The sequence below is a fragment of the Lygodium microphyllum genome, chromosome 23, assembly GCF_053477565.2.
Source record: "Lygodium microphyllum isolate KBCC chromosome 23, Lygodium_microphyllum_v1.1.10, whole genome shotgun sequence".
In the NCBI taxonomy this organism is placed as follows: domain Eukaryota; kingdom Viridiplantae; phylum Streptophyta; class Polypodiopsida; order Schizaeales; family Lygodiaceae; genus Lygodium; species Lygodium microphyllum.
This window is the reverse complement of record NC_141157.1, coordinates 54,562,994-54,587,523: the sequence shown is the minus strand read 5'-3', so window position 1 is coordinate 54,587,523 and position 24,530 is coordinate 54,562,994. Positions and strand designations below refer to the sequence as shown.

The 24,530-nt window shown below is 36.9% G+C and overlaps 1 protein-coding gene across 4 annotated transcripts in view; it reads right to left on the bottom strand.

The window, feature by feature from the left end:
- Window positions 1-765: 765 nt before the first annotated feature.
- LOC148016199 (Plastid-lipid associated protein PAP / fibrillin family protein) overlaps window positions 766-24,530 on the bottom strand; it is a 58,527-nt gene continuing 34,762 nt past the window's right edge. The window contains exons 5-13 of one of the 4 annotated variants that reach the window (XR_015688122.1): window positions 23,423-23,614; window positions 23,257-23,340; window positions 23,084-23,176; window positions 22,949-23,002; window positions 20,607-20,689; window positions 20,421-20,528; window positions 19,442-19,522; window positions 1,156-1,208; window positions 766-853 (exon numbers count right to left, since the gene is read on the bottom strand). Coding sequence is in view for 3 of the 4 variants with exons in the window: in XM_087664398.1 (XP_087520524.1) it covers window positions 19,447-19,522; window positions 20,421-20,528; window positions 20,607-20,689; window positions 22,949-23,002; window positions 23,084-23,176; window positions 23,257-23,340; window positions 23,423-23,614 (690 nt within the window). In the remaining variant the exon portion in view is untranslated. Of the gene's footprint in view, window positions 854-1,155; window positions 1,209-10,045; window positions 10,259-19,208; window positions 19,523-20,420; window positions 20,529-20,606; window positions 20,690-22,948; window positions 23,003-23,083; window positions 23,177-23,256; window positions 23,341-23,422; window positions 23,615-24,530 lie in introns of those variants that run through there. The other 3 variants (XM_087664398.1, XM_087664399.1, XM_087664397.1) reach the window with 3 other exon arrangements.

Sequence of the window (24,530 nt, the reverse complement as noted above, 5' to 3'; positions counted from 1 at the left end):
CATACTTTTCATTGTTTGAAAACAATAATTTAATATAAATACATTTTTGAAAAGAAGTGTGGATAATGCATACATCACTTAAAATGAAACTAAGGTAACATATCTAGTGCATGTATGTTGAATGATTTTTTAGAATATTTTCATCAAGTTTGGTTGATGTTTCTACATTGAAAAGAGTACGCATTTGACAAAGGACTTCTCAGAATTGCAAATAGTTCATCTGATAGATTCTACATGAAGGATTAAAAATACAATGAACATACTTGAAGCATATCAATATTAACACAATCAACCATTAAAAATGGGTCTTTGGCAAACGCCAGTGGTGCACACTGTAAAAGAAAACTCCTCTCATTTGACCTCACCTATAAGTACTACATCTTTTGGCTACAATAGTAATGCATGGAGTAACTTCTTTTAGAAACATTAACTCTTTACAATTACATCTTACCAAATTGAAGCAACTTTTATCCATATCTAGGCAATATGAATGTGTACCTTTTGAACTATGTATGAGAAATGAATGTGTGCTTTTTATGTATGATATTAATATTGTTGAATTGAAATAGGCATATCTAAGAAATAAAATGTTTGTTTTAAACTATATTAGATGAACACAATATTTAGGCAACATGAATGTGCATCTTTTGAACTACATATGAGAAAAAATCTATATTTAAGTATACAATATTACTTTTACTAAATTATTTTTATTTTTAGCCATATCTGAGTAAAATTAAATATCTATTTTAAACTATGAGTTCAATGAATAATACTCATTAGTTTTTAAAGCTAGTCATATTTGGCCAGAAACTTATCGTATGGTATGAGACATCATGTTGATGAAGAGTACCTTGCAAAACATAATTAAAAACCAAAAAGTTGCTTGGATAAAATCTAAATGTGGTAGCTCTCCAATTTTGCTAACTTTTTGGTTAATAATTAACTCATTACTTCATAAAAGCACAGTGTTAACACAAAAACAAAAAACATAAGCATGTTAAAGAAGTACCATGTCAAACAGTAACACATATCTCTTTGTTATTTCATTTTATTATGGGAAAACGTGTCATTCTCGCATATTTTGAGAAGATATGCACTTTTCATTTTTTTAAATGTTAATTATGATAAAAATGGAAGAAAATAGATTCTAACCTTGTGAAAGCTTTAATGTATCGAGATTGCAATCGCCTTTGCTAAAATCAATGCTATAATGATGAGACAAAATCGAATGATCAAAATATCTTCTATGGGATAACAATTATTAGTCTTATATTTAAAAAAAACAATCAATTATAAAATTGTTAACTTAAATAACACATGTATATTTGACACACACACACACACACACACATACTCTCTCTCTCTCTCTCTCTCTCTCTCTCTCTCTCTCTCTCTCTCTCTCTCTCTCTAGCAACACTATAAACTAACTAATTATGTAACTAGTTGAATAGGTAATTAACTAATTAGTTATTATCTACATACAACAATTACACAATATCTCTAACTAATTAGTTAATTAATTACAATACTAGCTATGACTACCTATCTAATATTATTGAATACGAATTTTTCTTTCAAAATAACAAAAAGTACATATGTTTCACTATACAATGTAACAATGACTAAACTACATAAGAATGTCGAAACTATTAGTTTTAACTATGTACGATATAACAAAATGAAACTTTGTACCTAAAACATGATGTTATTATAAATTCTAAATGAAACTATATAAGTACTTGAAGCACAACATATTTATATACCTAACTACAACTACGTACCTAAAAGACTACATAGCTAGTAACTAATGCAACTACGCTCCTAAAACTAAATGTAACTATGTAACTAAAACTAACTATGTATGTAAAATTAACTATATAACTAAATGCAACTTTGTACCTAAGATAATACATACTTGTAAATGAAACTATTTACCTAAAACACTATATAATTGCATAGTGTAACTATAACTATGTGCTTAAAAGATGACATGACTACATACCTAAAACTAATTAACTAAATATATTTATCTTACTTTACATTAGCGAGTGAAACTAATTAATTATAATGAACTCATTAACTAAATATATTAGACCCTGCTAAAAATAAAGAACAACAACAAGTAAACACTAAACAATCCTCAGCTTACCCTACTTAAACCTCCCTTTGCATCCAACAACTTACCCTCAACTTACCCTACATAAAAGACAACCTTACTAAAACCTTACTCTCCCCCCTCCTACTGTAACTCCCCCCAAGCCCTCACTATTAGCATCCCTCCTATGTAACTCCCTCCATCACCCTACCTCACATCACCTTCCTCTTATATGTAACTCCCTCCCTCACGCTACCTTCCTCTCATGTAACTATAAGCCTGGCATTGCAATTAGCTTATCCAACTCTTTGTAGTTATATAGTACATAGTTAAAACTAATAGTTTAGTCATTCTTATGTATTTTAGTCAACCTTTGTATAAATTAGCCAACCTTTTGATCTATACTCATATCCTTGCTATATCAAAAGGTGAGTCTGAGAGGAGGAGGCAAGCCAATGAGGGGCAAACACCAATTCTCCACCTTAGAGGTCGCAACGGGCTGTCACAAGTTTTTGAGAGTAATATGGGAGTCAAACAAGGTTGCCCGCTCTCCCCTACATTATTTGGTTTATGCATTGATAAGCTAGAGGAAATACTTCTCACGCCTATGAATAAAGAGGAAGCCAAAAGCCTGCATATTGGTATGTTTGCCATCTTGCTCCTACTTTATGCAGATGATGTGGTCTTCTTTACATATACTAGGAAACGTATGCAGCAGTTCATGGGGATCCTTGAATGGTTTTGTCAAGATAGTGGTTTGACGGTGAATGTAACAAAAACAAAGCTAATGGTTGTGCGCACCAAGCAATCAAAGACCCCACCAAAAGTACATTATGTGGGATAGTCTATAGAGGTAGTATCTACTTTTGAATACTTAGGGATTAAGATACCTGCAGAGACCACAGATGGCATACATGTGTGGAGCAGCAATTAGTGGCAGGGAAAAGCAAGTATTATCACTTTGAAAATAATTGCAACCGTCGTTCAGATACTAAATGCTGAAAAATACGATGTATGATTTTTTATGTATATATTCTACTGACGGTATTATATGGAGTGGAAGTGTGGGGGGGAGCATCTCCTCATCTGCATGGAACAACATTGAGAAACTGCAAAAAGCTTTTATTCGTAGACATTTGGGCATCAAAAGCACCACACCATATGTACTTACTCTTTTGGAAACTAGTTGTCGGCCAATTGAGGTACATGTTATGATCCGAGTACTGAGATATGCCACCCGAGTACGTCAAATGGATGATAGTAGGCTCCCCAAACGGGCATGGGATGCTAGCACACACCTACAGAAAACATGGAAAAGTAAAGTGATTTCAATAAGATGGGTGTTGGTTGGATATGCGAAAATGGTTTAAAGGGTGGGTAGTGGATAGATATCTAGATATGGCATCTGAAGATATATGCATGGACACATTTCAATCAGACCTCTTACGAGCGTACCAAGCAAAAAATCAAAGCAAGGAAGCAAATGGCAAACTTGCTTATTACAATATGCATATCTATCCTTCATGTTGGGAATCCTACATGTAGACAGAGGCACACACGCAGTCATACATAGCCAACCCGCTCTCAGTGGTATTTAGAAGGAGTATTGTACAACTTCAAACTCGGTCATACACTTTATTGATCGAGATGTGTGCATGGAGTGGATAGGCAAGAGAGACGAGGTTATGCAAGCTATGTGGAGGACTACATAGTGTAGAATTGGAGGAGCACATGATTATGACATGCCCAACATATGCACACATATGAGCTGACTTTGATATCCCTTTATAGGGGCCACTTCACCAGTTTTTAACTACTACTCCTATATCAAAGTTAGGGGCTCTCATCACCTGCATGTTACACTTTCGGGAGAACCACGCTGTATAGGTCATTCTCTCGCTGTATAGCTACCCTTTCCTGCCACGGGAGAGGAGAATCATTGTATATCTAGAAAGGTCCCATGGGTCATAATTTGGCCTTCCATGGACGATAATAAACTACTCTACTCTACTCTACTCTACTCTCTCTCTCTCTCTCTCTCTCTCTCTCTCTCTCTCTCTCTCTCTCTCTCTCTCATTCATGTTAATTCTTCCAAAATCATTGTGACAACTTACAAGGCTAATGTCGCCAAAATTCCCATTCACCATCACAACAAGAGTAGAGGGAGTGGAGTGAAAGTGAAAACAAAGTGGATGGGGCACCAAGATGGAACCCAATGGATAAAACAAAGATGGCCACAATAGCACACTGGACAACCACTTAATTGAACAACCAAAATAATTGAATGACCAATCAGAATTATACTCACCTAGGAAGCTGAAGATGGATTGTGTTGATGACCTACAAAAGATTGATTGTTTATTTGTATAATCACAATACATGATGTTATAGCTTTTGTTGCTTTCTTTTCTAGTGTTTGTTGCTTTATGTGCAGTCTTTTAGTTTAGTGTTTAATGAGTTTGCAAAAGAAAAAAATTAAAATTTAAAAAAAGATAAATCAAAACAATAAATTAGTTGCACAAGCAAAAAGAAATTGAACTAAGGGTGCATTGACTAGAAGAAAAGAGAGAAAAAAGCAACTAATTAAGGTGAAGGAAGCCTTATGATGGATGGCCACATACAATTGATCAAAATATAAGGCACATAACAAACATAAGGAACTTAAGAAAAAATCATATTTATCCAAAGCAAAATAGTTGTTTCCTCTTGTTACTGTCCACCTTAGAGTCCATCTTGGAGGAAGTAGACTTTGGGAGGGAATTCATAGTGATGACCTATGAATCTACAAGGAGAAGGCATGTCTAATGTGCCTAACTGAAGTGCCTTCAGTGGCGTGAATTTTGGTGGTCTACTAAGAGACATTTCTAAGTGACACTATCCAAAACTCTTGAAATATCAGGGAGTTTGTCACTTAGGTTCACTTGAGTCCACCTCATATAGGAAGGTTCTGACCATACCCATAAGAATAAACCTGAATCTGAATCCTACATAAGCTAAAGCCACATAATGGTCTTCTAACATTGGTCTTCGAGTGGCTACTTTGTACAAATCCACTCGACCCTTCCATGTAAGGAGTGAACAAGCTGTCATTGTCTTCTAGGAGGGCCAACCTTTACATGATAAGGAACACACTCTTGAAGATAATTCAAGAGAGACTGAGTTGAAGGAAGATTGAAAATATGTCTAGGATGCAATATTTAAATTGATAAAAAGACAAATATAGCATGAAAAAATGATGTAATCATGGACTATGGCAACTCCTTCACTATTACAGCCTCTACCTAGGTGGTAGCCTTTAGTTTCTACTCTAGTATTAGGGAAGGAGGATGTCATAAATGAGTTGGTGAAGAAAGTGAGAGATTTGGAGATTAGAGTGACTAAAACTTACCATCCTAGATGTACAAGTCCTTGACAAGCTCCTCATAGAAAAGATTATGTGAAAAGATGCATTTGTAGTGATAGTCTTGAGCATGAGCACAAAAATTGTGAGTCATTTAGAGATGCTAAAAGAAAGAATTAGGTTTTCTAGGGTCAAGATGGAAATATTTGTATAACTAAGACAGGTATGCCTATAGCTCCAAATTTCAGTTAAGGTGGAACGAAGAAGATACTAGATGATATGTTAGTAGGGGTACAAAGCCAAGGCTATTTGTCCACTTTAGGAGCCATACTTTGAGGGCACCATTGTGCTAAACAAAGGATTGTATCAAAAGGACATCACCGACTTCAATTGATTGAGGTGGTGACTTCAGATTTAATAGAGTAGGCTGTATATTTTGGGGAGCGCTATCGTAGGAGGCTCTGTAGAGACCTAACACAAGGAACTTTAGGCACTTATCTAGATAGTAAAACAATCTATATCTAGTAAATGCACAAATTTTTCTAGTTATCAACAACTAGGGATTTTCAAATTGTAACTAGGTTTTTAATTTTACTAGATAAAATGAATCTATATCTAGTAAAATTGCAATTGGATTTTCAATTTTAAGATAAAATGACTATATATCTAGGTAAATAAGTATCTACATAGTAAAACAAGACAATTTTTCTATATAGCATCTAAAGTAGCCATCTCTATATGTAAAAATCAAGTTATAACTAGTAAAACAAGTGTCCATAGTAGTGAATCCAATTGAATTCCTATATTACATCTAACATAGTCACGCTTATATAATTAGGTTAAGTACCACATCACAATCAATGGGCTTAGCCATCAACCATCTAACACAATCTTAAATAAGATAATGGTTAATGCACACTTATAACAACATGTATGTATACATCCTTTAAGATACACTTCATGCATTTAGAGTATTTTTAATTCTCACATACATGGCATAAGTAAGCCAAACAAGTTTACATGTAGATGAATAATTACACTCAAATATCCTTTTCTTGATAATATAAATATTTTCTTTTCACATTAAAACAAAATAAACAATGAGAATATCATCTTATTCAACTCAACGATTGTGATGTTTACACAACTGCAAATAGTTCCCAATAGTTAATTGGGTGGGCCCTTCTAAACTAGGGGCATACCTATCAATTAACGTAATAGAGTTTTCACCTTATTGGGCTCTTAAGGTTGTAGCTATGGGGATTCCTTTGACCTAATCACCTATACTTGAGAAGTCACCTATTCAAGACTATTGTAGTGCTAATGTCACTATTTTTATACTCCAATTGTTACAATTATCACATCACGCAAGTGTAGAAAAGGCATGAGTAGTAAAAAGTCACTCATTCAAACACCATAGAAGCAACTTGCTCCTTTAGTGGAATGAGAAACCTATGTGCTCGTGTAAATCATATTGCTTCTTAGTTTGGTATCCACATTACTCATATTTTAAGAGTTTTTTTTTAAATTGGTCATTCCTAAAGCATACTTAGAAAGCGGTCAGTGCATCTGAAACTCAAATGTGATATAGATTACGTGGAAAGAATGACTTGCACTAGAACTAAAAGGAATTGTTAGGCAACACCTTCATGAGTTTCCATTAAGATATAAACTAATTGTTGATTAGCAAGACCATCAATCATTGTGAAAGCCATTGCAAAAAAACTTAAAAATAGAAAACATTAGATTCGATGCAAAAGTTAGGGTTTGTCCAAATGGATTTTAAAAATGGGCATTTTCCAAATAAACAAGTCAAATGTTCAAAAGTTAGCTACACTTGTGACAAACCAATGATAACACATGGTTTTTAAGAACTATTTCAACGGGAAGTGCCGCCACAAAAATAAACATTTACATCTTGGTGATGATGTGACCGAGGCATTCCGATCTAATGTGGCAACTATTTGTTTAATGTGATGGATAAAGATTTGTTCCAAGGGAGTGCTTCATATGAACTTTAGCACATCTAACTTACATTGCATGACGTATCACATTAGATATCACCATGGAATTAGAGTGAAACTATGATAAGTCAAGAGCCCAAGCCACTTGAAAACCACAATCAAAACAAACTTCTCACATAAACCTAGGGCATAGTATTGAGCACTACACAAGAAAGGATTTGAAGTAAGTCCTTAATATCACATGAATATTTATAGCACTTTACTACAATCAAATATGTATTCAGGGAGTTGCCTTGCCTTCAAAGCCTCAAAACACCCACCATCTAATACCATATTTCAAAGGCAACATCATTGGGACTCATTTCATTTTGTCATAATAAAATGAGTTCATATGAAAGAATAATATCCAACACTAGAGACAATGATTCCAACTTGAATACATCTAATTATGTATCCAAAAGTAAAATGTATCGAGGGAATGAAACCCCTTAGTGAGGGAAAAAGATGCATTGATGGTCTTAATACATCACTACCAAAGTATTGTAAGTATGGTAATGATGATAATGCAAGGATTTTGAATATTAAGATGATGCATCATACAAACCCTTAGTGGAAGTAGAATGTCAACTTAGAGAGAGAAGTGGTTGTGTTCTTCCACATCCTCTCTTAAAAGTTACATATTCACATGGATCTCAACATTATTGGTAATTTTGATAAATAAATAACTTACCAAAGATGGATATATATTTGATAAGTTATTTATTTATCAAAAATTTCTTAGTATAGATTATATCTAAATGGAATTAATACTAATGGACACAATAATATTTCTCTTGTAGGAAAATTGTAGCTTTGAGCAAGAAGATATATAAGGAAATTTGGTAAGATTTATAAATTTTCATCTCAAGTATTATCTCTTTTATTTAATTATTTTTATTATTTTTATTATAATCATTTTATTTTATTTTCTTATGTATATTTACCTTTCATTATGTATATTTTCTCTTCAATTTTAGGAAACAAGTTGCATTGTATATTATCCAGAGGTGGTGGAAGACCAATGTAACTTTTTAGAGGATAACACATCACATGTATGTACACCATTCACTTATTAATATAGTTTGATACTTGAAATTCTAAGATTTTGATACTTTCAATTTTCTAGCTTATATTAGTTGGAATCACAAAATGATGATCCACCTCTTATTTCAATTTCTAATTTTAGCAAACATAAAAAAGATAATGAAATCATGGTTGGTATAATTTGATTTATAGTCTTTTTTCATTGATTTTCTCTAATACTTAACCTATGTTTCAAGACTATTTAAACTCTAATCATACTTCTGTGGAGCTTCTACAAGGAATTCCAAGTGTATGAGGATTCTGTTCACACACACACACACACACACACACATTTCTATACTTATATATGAAAATATATTTCATTTTTTAATGTTATTTTTCTTATATTGTAGGTTTCATGCAATATTAAATACCCTCTTTGTCAAGATACATTCGAAGATCATAAGGAGGTTGAAATTGCACAAAAATTTATGAGGCTACGAAAGGTATGCTTAGCCATCTCTCAATCATTTGTTTTAATAGATGCAATTAATAAATTATATCTAATTACAAGTTGTTATGATAAGATGAGCAATAAAATGAAGCAGAGCAAGCAACATCAAAAGGCGAGTAAGGGGGAAAAGAAGAGACAATCTGAGGTACTTCTTTGCATTTTTAAAAGTAAATGTGATATAATTTTATCTTTTTAACTTTAATTTCTTGTCTACACCATAGGCTCTCACCCATATTGATCCATTTAAAAATGTGGATTCTCCTAATGTAAAATTGTCTTAAGGAACTTTATCGTGGTAACTCAATATTATTATATATTAAAATTATAAAGTAGCTAATTAACTTATGATATACTAGCATACTAATTTATATTATCTTCTTTTAATGCAAGTTGTTAATAACTTTGAAGAGAAAGATGAAGAAACAATCCTCCTAAAATATCTGGACATCCAATCCATTGATGAGCTATATACATCATTAAAGTCCACATAATATATACTTTTATAAAGAGAGACCCTAGTTTTTCAAGATGACATAATGAGCAAACATTACTAACCATGAGAAAGTCTATTGTGGATTGGTTACTTTATAGATAGAAAATTATTATCATAAAAATCACAATAAGCCTTTGAGTATTGAGGATATTTGTATCCTAAACTAATCTCTTTATTAATGAAGACAATATATTTTAATTATTTAACTTATTTTTATTTGAGCTTTTTACTATATATGAATATTTTTTACTAAATACATGATTGCAACTAGTTTTTTTACATAGAAAAATTTTACTATAGCATTGGTTTCCTATGATACAAGTCTTCCATGAATTGGACCACATCTTCTTCCTTTTGTCTTGAATAATAGCTTGAATTCCATGTTTGAAGGCTTTGAAAGAAATATCCTCTCGGAGGAGGGCACCAAAAGGACAAGAAGTATTGTTCATAACCATAATGGACACAAAAAATATAGATATTGATTTAACTTAGGGGCTAGAAATAGATTTTGCTATTGATCATATCAATAATAATCTACTACAAAGTTTTATTTCCCTCTCTATGCCCAAAACCACGTGTTAAGATTGTGATGAAACTCAGTGTCTAAGGGCAAGTTTGTTCACACAATCACATATATGTTCATTAGAAAGGTCACACCTCTAGCACCATGATCGACATGCATAGAATAACTTAGACTATAAAGCACCACGTACACATAGGTTGTCTCATATGACATGAGAGCATCTTCAAACTTGGAATCTTAGCATATAATTTGACAATCCACTACCTGTGGTTCACACACATTTAAGAGGGCATCTTTGAAGCACTAGACTAAAGGAAATACACAATTCAACATGTCATTGTCAATTATACAAATATGACTTAGGAGTTGAAATAGTAAAATTTTACTATATCAATAACTAGGAAATTTTGAAATTCCTATACATTAATATTTTACTATATCACTAACTTGTAAAGTGTTCCACTTTTACTAGTTGAGACTTTTTCCAAATACTTTGATAAGTATCTTAACAATTCCTCTTTTTTTACTATATGGGAAAGTGTTTAGAGTTCCTTGTGTATAATAGCTTGCATACATGAAGAAAAAGGCCAGTCTGACTTTCGTTGTAGCTCATCCATAGGAGAAATGGACTGCAGCCACACTAATATATTTTTAGCCTATATGCTTTATTCAAAAGGGAAAACTAGCATATATTATTTAGCAGTAGGCTTGGTTATCCTATGTTGTAGCACAATAACAGGGGAGATACAACTAATGGAGGGATGATTGTTTGCAAGCAAATTTTCTAAAAGGAGAATCATTGAAGTGAGGATGAAAAAGTTTCATCCTTGTGATTATAAGAAGCTATGATTATCATCACTAAGGCTTGCACTGTTATCAATTATTCTCAAAAACATATTGCCATTAGTTTGACAAGCTCCCACGGAGTAGAAGCTTGCACTAGTGTAAGCATTGGTGATAGAAGTAGACCAAATGTGCTAAGTTAACTACAATGCAATCTACATGGCCAACAAGTGGAATATATAACAAAATTTCACCCTTTTTCTTGGAACATCAAAATGAATGTATGACCAACACTCTCTCTCTTCTGCACATATGCATGTTATCTTCCTACACCATTCATGAGACTATATGGACCAAAAACATTTGGATCATGATTGGACCCTTTATCTTCTCCATTAGAATCCCTATGGTGGCACATAAGCTAGTTATGCAACTTCAACAATATGGTTTGAAGAGCATATGTCAGGTCTATTCCACTAGTGAGTCATCTCGTGTTGAATTTGTGGTGCTGCAAATGCCTCATGGTTCATGTATCTATAGCCTATTGAGAACCATTTGGTCATCTACATTATCCATATTGTGGCATGGTACAAAACACCATAAGGTTTTTTGTTCTTCATGAATGCCCATGCAAGAGGTCTTTAGTTTTGATGCATCAATCATATGAGAGTCGACATTCACAAAGTAATTTCTCTCTATTTCACTTAATATGGGATAACACGTATATAATCTTTCACTTAGCTTTGATGTTGATAGCACTAATACTTGTATTAAAAAGATTTGGTGTTTTGGATGCTTCAAAGAGTTTATATTTTTGAAGGAATACACTGTGTTTTGTCTTGTAGATTGGCTTGATGTGGTGATGTTTAGCATCTTGTCCTCCATACACTATTTTCTTCATGACTATCCTATTGTAAAGTCCCCCCCCCATCCCCCATGCTTCCCTCGTGACCCCCGTACTATCCCCCCCCCCCCCCCCTCCTTAATTGAAAAAAAAAATACTAGTTTAGTTCAAGTTTTTTTAACTCCCCCTCTCTCTCCCCACCAATAGCACATCGGGGAGAGAGAGAGAGGGAGTGATGTGATAGTTAAGGGGGCATGCAGCCCCTAGGTGGGAGGGGTGGCGGCCATGCCACCCACCTCCTCCCCCCTCCTATAAAAGGAGCTCTCCCCCCCCTACTGTAGCATAGCCCCCCGTCTTCTGTGCAGGCGCCGCCCCCCCTTGGCCGTGACGTATAGCGCCCCCCCTCCGCTACGGACTGCAACAGCGCCAAGGAGAGAGAGAGGGAGTAGGAGAAGAAGAAGAAGAAGAAGAAGTGGGAGAGAGAGAGAGAGGAGGGAAAAAAAAGAAGAGGGAGAGAGAGAAGGAGAAGAGAGAAGAAGAAGAGGAGGAAGAAGAAGAAGAGGGAGAGAGAGAAGGAGAAGAAGAAAAGAAGAAGAGGAAGAAGGAGAAGAAGAGAGAGAGATAGGGAAGGAGAAGAAGAAGAAGAAGAAGAAGAAGGAGAAGAAGAGAGAGGGAGAGAAGAGAGAGACAAGGAGAAGAAGAAGAAGAAGAAGAAGAAGAAGAAGAAGAAGAGGAAGGGAGAGAAAGAAGAAAAACAAATTGGGGAGAGTGAAAGAAGAAAAGTTATGCATGTTGAAGTCACATTGTTTGGGCTTAGACTCCTTGTGAACCCACGTACCACTTCCTCCCGCCAGGGCAAAAGCAGTCGATTTACCTCAACAAGGGTTGCAAGACCAGGAACGCACAAGGGTGGCACCCAAGAGACGAGTTACAAGGAGCACAAGTGCTGAAGTTGCGAATAGGTTTAGGAACATATCCAATGCAAGCAGAGACATGAATACCACCAACCCTCCAGCAACTATAGCTCATATCCAGGTTGTACCAAGATTTAGATTCTTCTCACACATCTTGAATTCCTAAATAGAGGTAGAATTGCATGTATTCGCCATTGAAGGGGTTAGGATGGGTTAATCTTCTACCCTAAATAGGTAGCCATGATTAATAAAGGTCAAGGTGAAATCACTTAGTTCATTTAAAGGAACTAGAAGGAATTTGTTAAATCGACCTTGCAAAGCCCTAACCCAAGGGGGAGAGCGAACTTTAGGGTAATTGATTCATGCTAAGCATATTGCTTGGAACTGTTGAAATGGTTTTAATGAAGGTTGATCTTGTAAAGATGGATTGTTGGCCCAAGTTATGCTTGGTTGTTTGAAAAGAGTATCTCCAAGTGAATGTCGACTAGTTGTGTTGGTAAGAGGAGAGAATCTTACTAAGGATAGGTGGTTCATAAGCAAGGTGATTGCTTGATGTGGTTTTGGATGCTAATCCAAGTTGTTTGTGATTGATGATTGCATGGCCGGGTCTGAGATGATTGATTGCCATAGAAACAAAAGGGACGTTTTCCCTAGTAAATGTTATTAAGCTAGTTGCTTCAACTGTGGTTGATTTCCTAAAGGGATAATTAAGGAAGGATGGCGCTAGCTATCCCTCGCGAACCACCAAACCCTAACCAAGGGGGTTATGAATCCGCACCGGGAATGTGGACCGAACCTGCCGCGAGAGGTCTCTCCGTGGAAATTACTTGGCATAGGAGGACGCTTGGGTGCCAATGGGAGCTCTGGCCGTAAATCCCAATGCCTCCAAACCCTACACAAGTGTTCTACGTGACTCGGGATGGGATCTCGAGGCCTTAATACTAGTTACAAGGCGGAATCTTGGTAGGATAAACCTTTGGGTTTTTATTACCGGGAGACGGAAGGATTTTTCTGCGGAGGCAGAAAGGAACACTTAATTCTCCTGTATGGGCGGGAGACAAACATTAATCTGAAGATAAGTTAAGGAAGTGTTTGATCCTGTTTTATCTTGTCTTCATGTCCGTGCCCTGAATTACGTAAAGGAACCTGTGACTAACGGGTTATTTAAGGAAATTGCTTTTATGTGTCAAACATAATGTGGTAGGTAATTAGTTAACTAAAACAACCCCCGAGGGAAGCGTGGTGGATGTGACTGTTGGGTCCATCCTACGACAAGGTGGTCTTAGTTAGCCGAGAACTTTCCTCAATGGAATTTATTTTATGCGAACGTTAGATCGACAAGGACCTTAGAACTTGTAAGTTAAAACCCTGATTCATACCGTTTTAGGGGGCCGGAATGGGACTATGCCCTACGGGCAGAGAGGTCGAGCAATGCATCCCTCTCGTTTCCCATTCTCTTTGAACCAAGTGTGATATAAGTCTGCTTTGGCCCAGTTGTGTTTGCGCAAAGTGAAGTAGTTGTAGACCAATGCTAGAAGGCTGTTAGGAAGACCCGATTACAAGGAACCTGGACTTCAGATCGATCCTAGTGGAAATGGCCAGATAAGTTCCATTGCGGAGCAGACTCGAGAGACCCTAGTTGGCAAACCCCGTGTCATTCCTTGGGAGTGCCGAGCGGCGTCTTCTAGATATATCTCTCGATGGACTGCTAAGACGTGCCCCGCAATTTGAGGAGTAGGCACGTTACACCTATATTGATGTGATAGCTTACAAGCTCCCTTATAGGTAGTGGATTTTGATGTTTCTCTAAGTGGTTGAGTGGTGGTCTTAGGGTATATTCGACATTTATTTGTTTTGTTACACTACCAAGATTACTCCAAGGGTTGTGATCGCCAAAAGCTACACATATTGAAACTAAATGCCAAGCCACAACATTAGTACTCCTTGCCTCTTCTCATCGATTTGTGTTTGGACTTTTTCCCTTTCATAACTAGCATGATAATGCCAAGTCTCTCCATATCTTAGATGAACCTAATGTGGAAGGCCAAAGGAAGAGTTCTACAGCATGATGGAACCTACAAATGTCAAATTCGTCCAACATGTAAATTTACAACAGATCATGAAAGATGTGCGACACATAAGCATTAAGAGGCTATTAAAAATGCACTTTGAGTCAATTATGGATGAATTGCAGTAGTTTGAAGGCCAAACCATATCTTACTACTTGCAACTCTATACAAAGAAGTTAGAATTTGTTAGGGTTCCTACAAACTAGATAAGCATGTAGCTTCAAATATTGGATCTTTTGTAAGAGTTATTTTTCCAAATCATCTCACAACCTAGAACAATTCTCAAAAGCAATCAAGGATGAGTATTTTATGAAGGACATTGAACGAATAACAAAAAGAACTTTCTTGGAGTGGATTTCTAAGCCTAACATGGGATTACCAAACATAATTCCTGTTAGAGTTTGGGTGTAGGTACAAATAGATGAATAGAACAAATCAATTGACATTAGAGATGGAGAAAGTGGAGTTCATTTTTTCAAGCTACAAACTCTTCATTACAATGCAATCTTGAAAAGATTTTAGAAGATGATGATGCAAAGCACGAGCTAAAGACAAGAGACTGGAAAGATATATGGAATGCAATGTCAAAGCTTTAAAAAGATAGAGAGGTAGAGATAAATTGGCCATCGCAAGAGCCATTCCAATTGCATAGAAGACAAAGAAAGTAAGCAAACAACCATTTGTGACTGCAAACTCCTACTTCAAAAGGTGATACAATGGAAGTGCTAGTGAAAGGAAAGCAAGATTTATAGTTAGAGTTTGCAAGGTTGGTAGATAAAAGTTGTTTTATAGGACCTTCTGGATCTAAGCCTCCAAATCTTGAAGGATTTGTGTACCAATGCATTTGGTATGATAGTACATAGAATGCACAAAAAAGTTGTGACACTTACAAGGATGATTCAAGCAAAGATTTAATTTTCTTCAAAGATGGGAAGATTCATTTGCATGAAATAGGACTGCCCCTTTACCAACTTTGAAAATAGTGGTATGAGAAAGCTTTTGGAGCATATGTTTGTCGAGCATGCTTTTGCAGCATTTGAAGCTTTGACTCACGACTTATAATTTGAGAATGTCATAAAAAGTGATGTAGAAAGTTTAGGCGTGGCTAGTGGCAAAAATGAGCTTTGGTAGTTCCAAATTGAACGATGCAAGTAATTGCATTAGAAAAATGATTGGTTGAAAGGGTCATGTAGATTCTTTTTCTATGTGTGCATATATTGCTAAAATCCAAAATATAAAGATTGTCGTAGAAAAAATTTGAAGAGGAGGTGATGGTTATGAAGGGATATCAAAGAGGATAGCTAGAGGAGCTATTAAGCCTAATTTGGAACAATGTATATCTCTTGCAAGCTCTTCACCTAATGTAACCATGGAAAATGCATCAAAACAGAAAAAGCAAGATCCAAGTAGAGATAAAGCCAAGCATCTAACTTGTAAACTATAGATAGACATTGAGATAACTAGTGATCTAAAGAAACTCTTAGAAGAGAGGGTTTTAAATAATAAAGTAGAATTTACCTTGGTGAAATTTCAGAATTGCAAAGAGAGAACTCCATGATGAAATCATTGATATTATCAAGAGGAAGCACTAAATTGTGGGTGAATCCATCAACACCACCTTGTATAGTGAAGAATATGTATTATTGTAGGTTATACAAGATATTCAAAATTTGTAATGTAGCTCCTTACATTATGTGTCAAACATGAGAGAAATTGTGATAGTCTTTGGGAGTATCTAGTGCCCCCGATTCTAAGAAATTCAAAGAGTCATGAGAGAACGGACTATCAACAAGTTCCATTATAAAATAAGACTATGATGAACACGTACTATCAACAAGTTCCATTATAAAATAAGACTATGATGGTGTTCAAAGGAAAGATTCTCCTCTCTCTTTTTGCAAATAGAGATGCTTTTTCTACAAGGTTTGTAAGATTTTTAGTAGATGGTTCATTTTGCTTTCAAAAACTTGAAAATGTGCATAGACATGTAGGGCAATATGTTCATAAGGCTCAAAGAAGCTAAGGAAAGATGGGTTTCTTGATTCTAATGAATGTATTTTCGTAATTTTTTATGAGTTGTCATACACCGATATTATGGCAAATCTTGCTATTGTGATTAATTCTAGGCTACATGCAAGCATGACATTATTGAAGTATGCTCTTTTGATACGTAGTGATAGAAGATTTTGAAAAATAAGCACAAGGATATGTAGATGAATGGTTATAGGCATAGGTTGAAAGGATATATACAAATGTGAAGTTAAAGTTGTTGCTTTGGCACTTGTCAATAGATATGAATGTTCAAAGGAGGTGGATGTTGTGTAGCTTTGAAGATAGACATTACTCTATGCATGCAAGCAGAGAGATAAAGCAAAGTTATAAAGGTAGAAACTATAATGAGATAAAAGTTGTTGTATGTTGGTTTTTACTATCATAAACTAATGCAAACAAGTCTTTTGAAGTAGCTCGCTATTGTCAAAAACCTCTTCTCCATTTAAATACATATTTTTCTAAAACTTTTACTGTCGTGAAGAACACTACAACCTTGTTTCAAGAGAAAGAGTGAAAACCTTAAGTCATGGACCGACGTATGTTGGTTTTTGACAACCAAGAACCAAAGCAACAATGGCATAATATTGAGCTAAATTTGCTTGAGTTAAATAAAGCATTCTCAAAACTCAAAAAATTAATGAAATTAAACATTTATTTAAATGAAACGTGGTCCTAAAGAGTCTCCGTCTCATATGTAAATACTAAAGCTTTGCTATCTACACTTCATTTGAAAAGAAAATCTCAATCGAAGTTGTCCTCCATTATTGTTGATCAATTAGTATCTACTATTTGACCTTCTACTATAATTTACTATGATTCCCAACTCCAATTCAATTACTACTAATGCTGATGAAGTAATTAAATTTAAATTATATTCTATTGTCAAAAATAGCCATGTACACCACTCATTGTTAGATAAGTATCCACTACTATACTTGCTACAACCAAACACCTTCCAAGATTGCCTTCTTGCTTTTCGAGTTCCATTAGGAGTATGACCCACTCTCCATCACACCTTGATTCTTAAGACACTAAGTTCAAAAAGTAATATTCATTCGCCACATAATGTATTCCTTGCATTAAGTATTGTATATTATTCAAATTAATTCATTTGATTATTCTATGTGTTCACCATCTCTGAGTTACTCTTACCCTAGCTATATTCTATTATCAATTTGTGTTTCTACCAACTTTGCAAGGTTTTGACACAATTGGAGATTCTTCTAACTACATTAAAAATGTGCTTCACTATTCCAATACAGATGAGAAGCTACAAAGCTACTCATAGCACACAAAGCCAAGATGATCAAAGACCTACATAATGGGATTGATATCACACCAAAGCGAGATGGATGAGCATCTCTCAAGACTCGCTTCGTAAGTATTACTTTTAAAAGCAACAATGGAATCAATATCACACCCAGGGAGAGATTGACAAGCATCCTCCAAGTAAGTGTTGTGCATTATAGTTTTTATAATTTTTTATTTTGCTAATTGCATTGATAAACTCTCATTTATAATGTTCTTTCAAGAAGAGCAAAAACCTAACACGAGAAAAGACATGGGGCAAGGCATGAGTTACCTAGCTTCGTCGAGAAGTTATTGGCTCAGAGGGGAAAGGCATATTACTATTCAATTTCAATGGATTGATTGGTGTGTAGAAAAATAGAAGATATCTTACTTTATTTGTTTAGTGTTAGAATCAACAAGGGAGCCATCCATGAGAGGAGAGTTCCGATTAGGAACGTGTGATGGCTGATCAAAGCAAAGTGTCGCTCTCATAGTCTAGACTCTACATGGCAAGACCTGGTATGCTCTGTTTCTTCTACTTTCAGATTACTTTTGTGTGATGCATAGACCTTGAACATACATAAAAGCCTTAGTGATGAATATAATGCAATGTCAATATGTTGCATTTGTTAGCTGGTCTATATAATTTATGGATTATATTGTTGGTTGGTTGGCCGATTTCTGGGTAGTATGATGTTGACAGAAGGTATGCTGAAGGGATATCTAGATGGCACGTGGGTCATGCCACATGGTACACATACACATGCAACGGCTGTGCTATTAATAATTATCGTAAAGACAGAGATACAGCAATGCTTCTTCAGCTCATGGGGAGAGGAGACACGAGAGGATGTAGGTTTGCCCAAACTATTACATTGGTTGAAACTCCAGAGATCATGAGCTCCACCAATTGTCTTTCAATGCATGACCACCATCATGTCAGTGCCACTCCGACAGACCTACGATGCAGCTTCATCATGCTAAGCGACTGAATATCACTTGGATATTCAGTCAGAGATGCCAGATACAACAGATGGAGATCAGGAACATTCCATATGCACATGCCCCCCCTTCCTACTCTGCTACCACTGCCTCCTCTAGGAGGTATATTTGATACACTGTGTCATGTAAACATTCCCTGACCACAGATGCCTAGGACTCTTTCTTAATGTACCATCTATACATACATACTGATGAAATATTCTTGTCTATCTTATACATTAAGATATTTCGACTAATCAATGTGAATCTGTGGTTCCATCTCCAGGAAGTTCTTAATTTGGAAATCTAAGCTTGACAAAAACATCAATGTCTGAAAATCCCTCGATGTAATGAACACGTCACGAGATTTCCACATGCTAACCATTCAATCCTTACCAACCCAAAAATCACCTCCTAGGAATATCATTTACCTTTTTTCCGAGCCTGAAATCAACCCATTCAAAGATTGCATATATTACAAATCTTCCAAAATGCTACAATGGGAGAGACTTACCCTCTCTACTCATCATCTCTAACATGCACAAAGGTACTGCCCTTATTGCCACGAGTTATCCGAATTTTGGAATCCAAATACCTGTGTATTCAAAGTGAGGAACACCATTAGCTTACTCTTGGAACATCAAGAAGCTAGTGCTCTTAAAGGACTCCACACGCACTGTTGCATATGTATACAATCCCACCATCCAACGTTAGTAGGCATGCAGTGTTACATGTGTTTCTAATTTCCACCTTCCACACATTCAAATTTTCCACAAAGCATGCCTAGTTGCAGTTTTTGGAAACACTTGAATGGTCTTCTTGTGCATAAGTGCCTCCGAAAAATTACCATTCATAATAACTTACTCATTATGATAGATACACTGGGCGATTCACAGCACTATGCCAGACTCAGAATTATCTGAAAATCAAGCACGAAGCAAGGCAACACAAAGAAAATTTCCTCATCTATGGGCAACAGCCTCTCCCTCCAACTGTACCTTGAACCTGGGGGTAAGCCATCTACGGGTAAACATCCCTTTTTACTGTAAGCCTAGGTGTGTAAGCACCTGATCCGCAGCTAGAAAAAGGCTTGTAAGGATGTAAAGGATTATTCATACACTTTACATCGATCGCTCTGCCTTCTGTTGCACAGCTATTCACCACCTAGAGTTTAACCTCGTCCTCTGCTCTGTTCTAGAGCTTGGAGTACTGCACCTGTTTAGACTAGACAGCCATTCCTTCACAACATCTACCGATCTGCCTGTAAGACTGGTGCAGTAGACACAACATCAAGTCCTCTTTCCTTCTGTAGTGGCTAGTGCAGTAGACATATACTCAAATTCACTTTCCCCTGTTTAGTTTTGATTCAACCAGCTTTCGAAATCTAACCCTTGGTGCTTGAACCTACGCTTCAATGATTTCTGCTTTTCTCATAAAACATAGTAATAGAAGTAGAGTTGCTAGTTTCGTTCAAGACATAGTATTCCACTTACAATATATCTGTGAAGCCAGAGCCAGTAATGTTCAGAGGCACCGTTAATGATCCCAGCTCCAAAGCTGCTCCTTCAATATTCACGTCACGCCGTTGTTTTGAACTTACTCTGCCAAGATTACGACCTTCAGTCTGAATAAAATAAAACAGATATAGCTATACATCTCAAATTTGAGTGAAATCTTACTCGGATCTGGCTTTTGCCCTAAGCCTTAGACCTGGGAAAAACTCAACTAGATTCTCTAATCTGCCACTGTTTGCCATTACTATCTGCACAAAATGTTAACTGTTGAAATGTCTGCTTTGATGACTTGAATTTGATGCGCCTAAATGTTGAAAATAGAAATAACCAATACTTAGAATGTGGTGTCAGCTTAACTTGCAAAGATGTTTATTAGGTCTGAGCAATATGCCTTGCCGACAAAGCACAAATACAAGTGCCACTTCACATCCAGACTGATCACTGGGAAAAAGGGAAATGGGGAGTCAGCTTGCCTTGTCAAAGTGTCTCTTATGTAAGTGCACAGAGTTTGCCTTTTGGGCAGAGCTCAAACAAGCAGTGCTTCACATCCATACTGCAGTCTGAGGGCTCTCTATGTCAGTGATTAACAATTTTCCCCCCCGATCCCACAAGAGGGATGGGGAGGAGGAGGCACCTCCACTACAAATATTAACCGAGAGAGTAAGGTGATAGCCATGTTGGCACTGATCCTATTACTATTCATAGATTAATAGCTCACCAGCCAAATGAGCAATGAATCTTGACCCACTCGCATTCTCCTCCTAGCTGACCCTACCACGGAGGGGAACCAACCGTATTCAGGTGGGTAAGGTCCCTGAATCAGATGAACACACCATGTGAACATAAGCATTCAACCAAGTGATGCACCCGACAAGACTACAATCCACAAACTAGCAATCATCAGCCAAGCTTTAACAGCTAGGACATCACCATTGGGATGTTGGGAACGTATTCTCCTCTACAAGACTGTGAGACAGGTCATGGAGAAGGTTCTTGTGCAGTGGTTGGACGAGAGGCTCTCCTCAACAGGAGATTCTAGAGCCACTTGTTTGATGCTCAAATATCGAAACATTATTGGCAGCCTTACACGGTTGCAGACATGAAAGGCATGGTCCTAGTTCTCATTCAAGCACTAGTGACTATTGTTTTAGCTGAGCGTCAGAGGTCATACATTTACTCTCTCAAAGGTCATTGGGACCAGTTATTGTGCAGAGACTCATACCTGCAAGAGCTCACATCCCTATTCCTTTGTACTTAAGGTAGGAACACCTCTTCTTTGTGCTGCTTGATGGCAGCTCTTGGGAGGATACACTACAGTCTGAGAAGAGTTTAGCATTTGTTCTCTTTCTGCCTTCAAGCCCATTGGCTATGACAGGCTCAAAGGCTCCAGACACTCCAGTAGGTTGTCCGTATTGGCAAGATTGTGTACTGGGAGCTTTGATACTTAGCCTTGGCCATACCAAAGTCAGCTATTAAAGCCCTTAGCCTGCCATTGTCTGAGAGATCAGGAGAATCCCTACTGACCAGTACATTGAGAGCTTTCAGTTCTCAGTGCATGATACATACACTGTGAAGGTACTCCATCCCTTGGTTATCTGAAGCATAATGTCCACTGCTGTGAGATGGGAAAGAGAAGGATTGAAACCATCAGAGTGCCTGTTCGTTTATCATACTTCTTAAATCCCCTTCCATCAGCTCCATCACCAGGCTGCATTTCTTTCAGGCTGGATTGCCTGTGCAACAAATCATTTGTAGCACCTTAGGATAACTCATCCCGGATTGAATTGCAGCCTCCTGGTAAAGGACTGCTCATCCACATTAAAAGTCACTTTTTGGCCATATGATTTCCCACAGCATATGCACCATGTCCTAAAGACTCCTGGATCAAAAAATCAGTGGGATTTACCCGAGGGCACAGTATAATGGCTGATTTTGCCTTGACTTGTGGGTGTGGGTATGCATGCAACCACGCACAAAGAGCACACTACATTGCATCTTAATAACCCATCCCTGGCAATATGCAAATATTTACTTTACTTTTGCGCTTGAAGAACATGATGCAATGGTTCAGGTCCAAACCCATTTGGAAGTCCTGTATAATTGTAATAGACACAAGAAGTGTAACTTTCTTCTTCAGAGTGTCCAACCTATCCCCATTATCCTTGGAATGAGATGATTCAATCCCTCAGGCATTGGCTAAGCCCTCTGTTACCATGATCTCTATCTTTCAAGCCAAGGAATATCCTGGGCTGCAACTTCTCCTGATACCCCTCAAAGTAAATCATAGTAAGAATATGTTACCTTGTGATATGTATTAAAGTTGTCAGTAACTCAACTTAGTAGGAGGAGCCATATACCCTGCCACGAGTGCTCCTAAAGCATCAAACTGCTAGGTCCCTCCTAGGCATCCTAGCCAAAATGCAGCATGAAAAATCCCATTTATGCTAGACAGCTATCTTTTCACTCAAAATCAACTTTATAAAGGTCTGAGGCATGATCCAAGATACCTGCCAGCTCGGGAAACCTGTAGTAGACTTTTGTAGCCAGTTGGCATCAGCGGCCTGGATATCACCAACCTTAACTTTTATTGGAGGATAGAAGATACAAGTCATGATCTAGAAGGACGAATTAAATGAAGTTACCTGTGAGCTCCATACTAGCCTCCATTTTCCAATGAAGAGTTCTGATTCTGCAGGATTTTCTACTGGGTTGGTAGAAACAAGCTCCTCTATAACCTGTAAGACGAGCCAGGTTCAAAATAGGAAAATATGAGCAGTAGACTTTATGGATGTTGGACACACACTTAGATCAAAACCTCCTGCACTCCTTGTCCAGCTGAGATTGCTTGAAGCAAGCGCTGCCGTAGTTCAATCTCCTTTTGCAATACAAAGGTAGTCCCCTTCAGGCACCAGTCAAACCATTAGTTGGGACAATTTAGAGATATACATGCATATGCAGGTGCTTCAAGACTGATGAAAGACCTTGTTCCCTTTGGAGATTCGAAAGTTGCCAGAAGGAGAAAGGTAAGTAGTGTCCAACCAGCCCTTTGCTTCATCACCAAGTAATCGGAAGGGTACCGGATATGGCACTTTGAAAGGTAGAAACTTGAAGGAGAAAGCTGCCCTGTCAAATTGGAATAGAATGCGTGTACCTGTGGCTACTGATGCAGCAGCCTAGAAAGATACAGCAGCTATTTAATGCCAAAAATATAGTAAGACATTGAGCATTCATCTGAAAAACATATAGCATTCCAGCCAAAAACTGATCCTCTGTAAAGTCTTTACAGACATTTATGAGCTAGACTCTTCTGCATTGTGTCAACATCTGTGTGTATGCTGAAAACACGGTAGCAATAACAATATCTATTTCTGTGAACCACATACAAACAAATGGGATGTTTGTGCCATGCGATTCAGTTGGCTTGCTTCAGATACTGTTTCACAATGTATAATAAGGATTGAAGACTTAAAAAGAACACTAATCCTGTTCCCCAAAAATTCACCAATTGAAAAAGCCTCACTGTGTTCCTATGGAGCCATCATGAGGGATCAATATTCAATACCCACACAAATGTATATCAGTTTATGGAAAACACTGTGTCAATAATAATCATCAAGATTTCAGACATTTTGCAAAGGACCATCACAAATTAGCATGTCCTCTGGCATACAACCTCAATAGTCAGGCTCTTATATAGATGTGTACATCTGTGTCTATATAAACCTCTTAAGAACATCATCATGTGAAGGCCAGCAGGCTTCTGTTTGTAGCACTTCCAAAGCAACAAAAAAAAAGTTTACTTCTGAACTCCACATACTTCCTTTTCTCCTTTCAAAATTACTATTCTACTGATTGTGCTACGAGCGAGCTCTGGAAAGAAGTTGGCAGCAATGGTACAAAATATAAACCCAATGACAATAAGTCGTATGCAGCGGAACAAGGGTAAGATACATGCGTAAGTGTAATCATCATCATCATTTTACACAAGCTACTGATGTCAAGAAGAGTGCATTTTTTGCCTGCCCATCCACATGTCAAGTGGCACCACCATTGCAATGTCTTATTGCCCTAAGCAACTCAGAAGAGAGA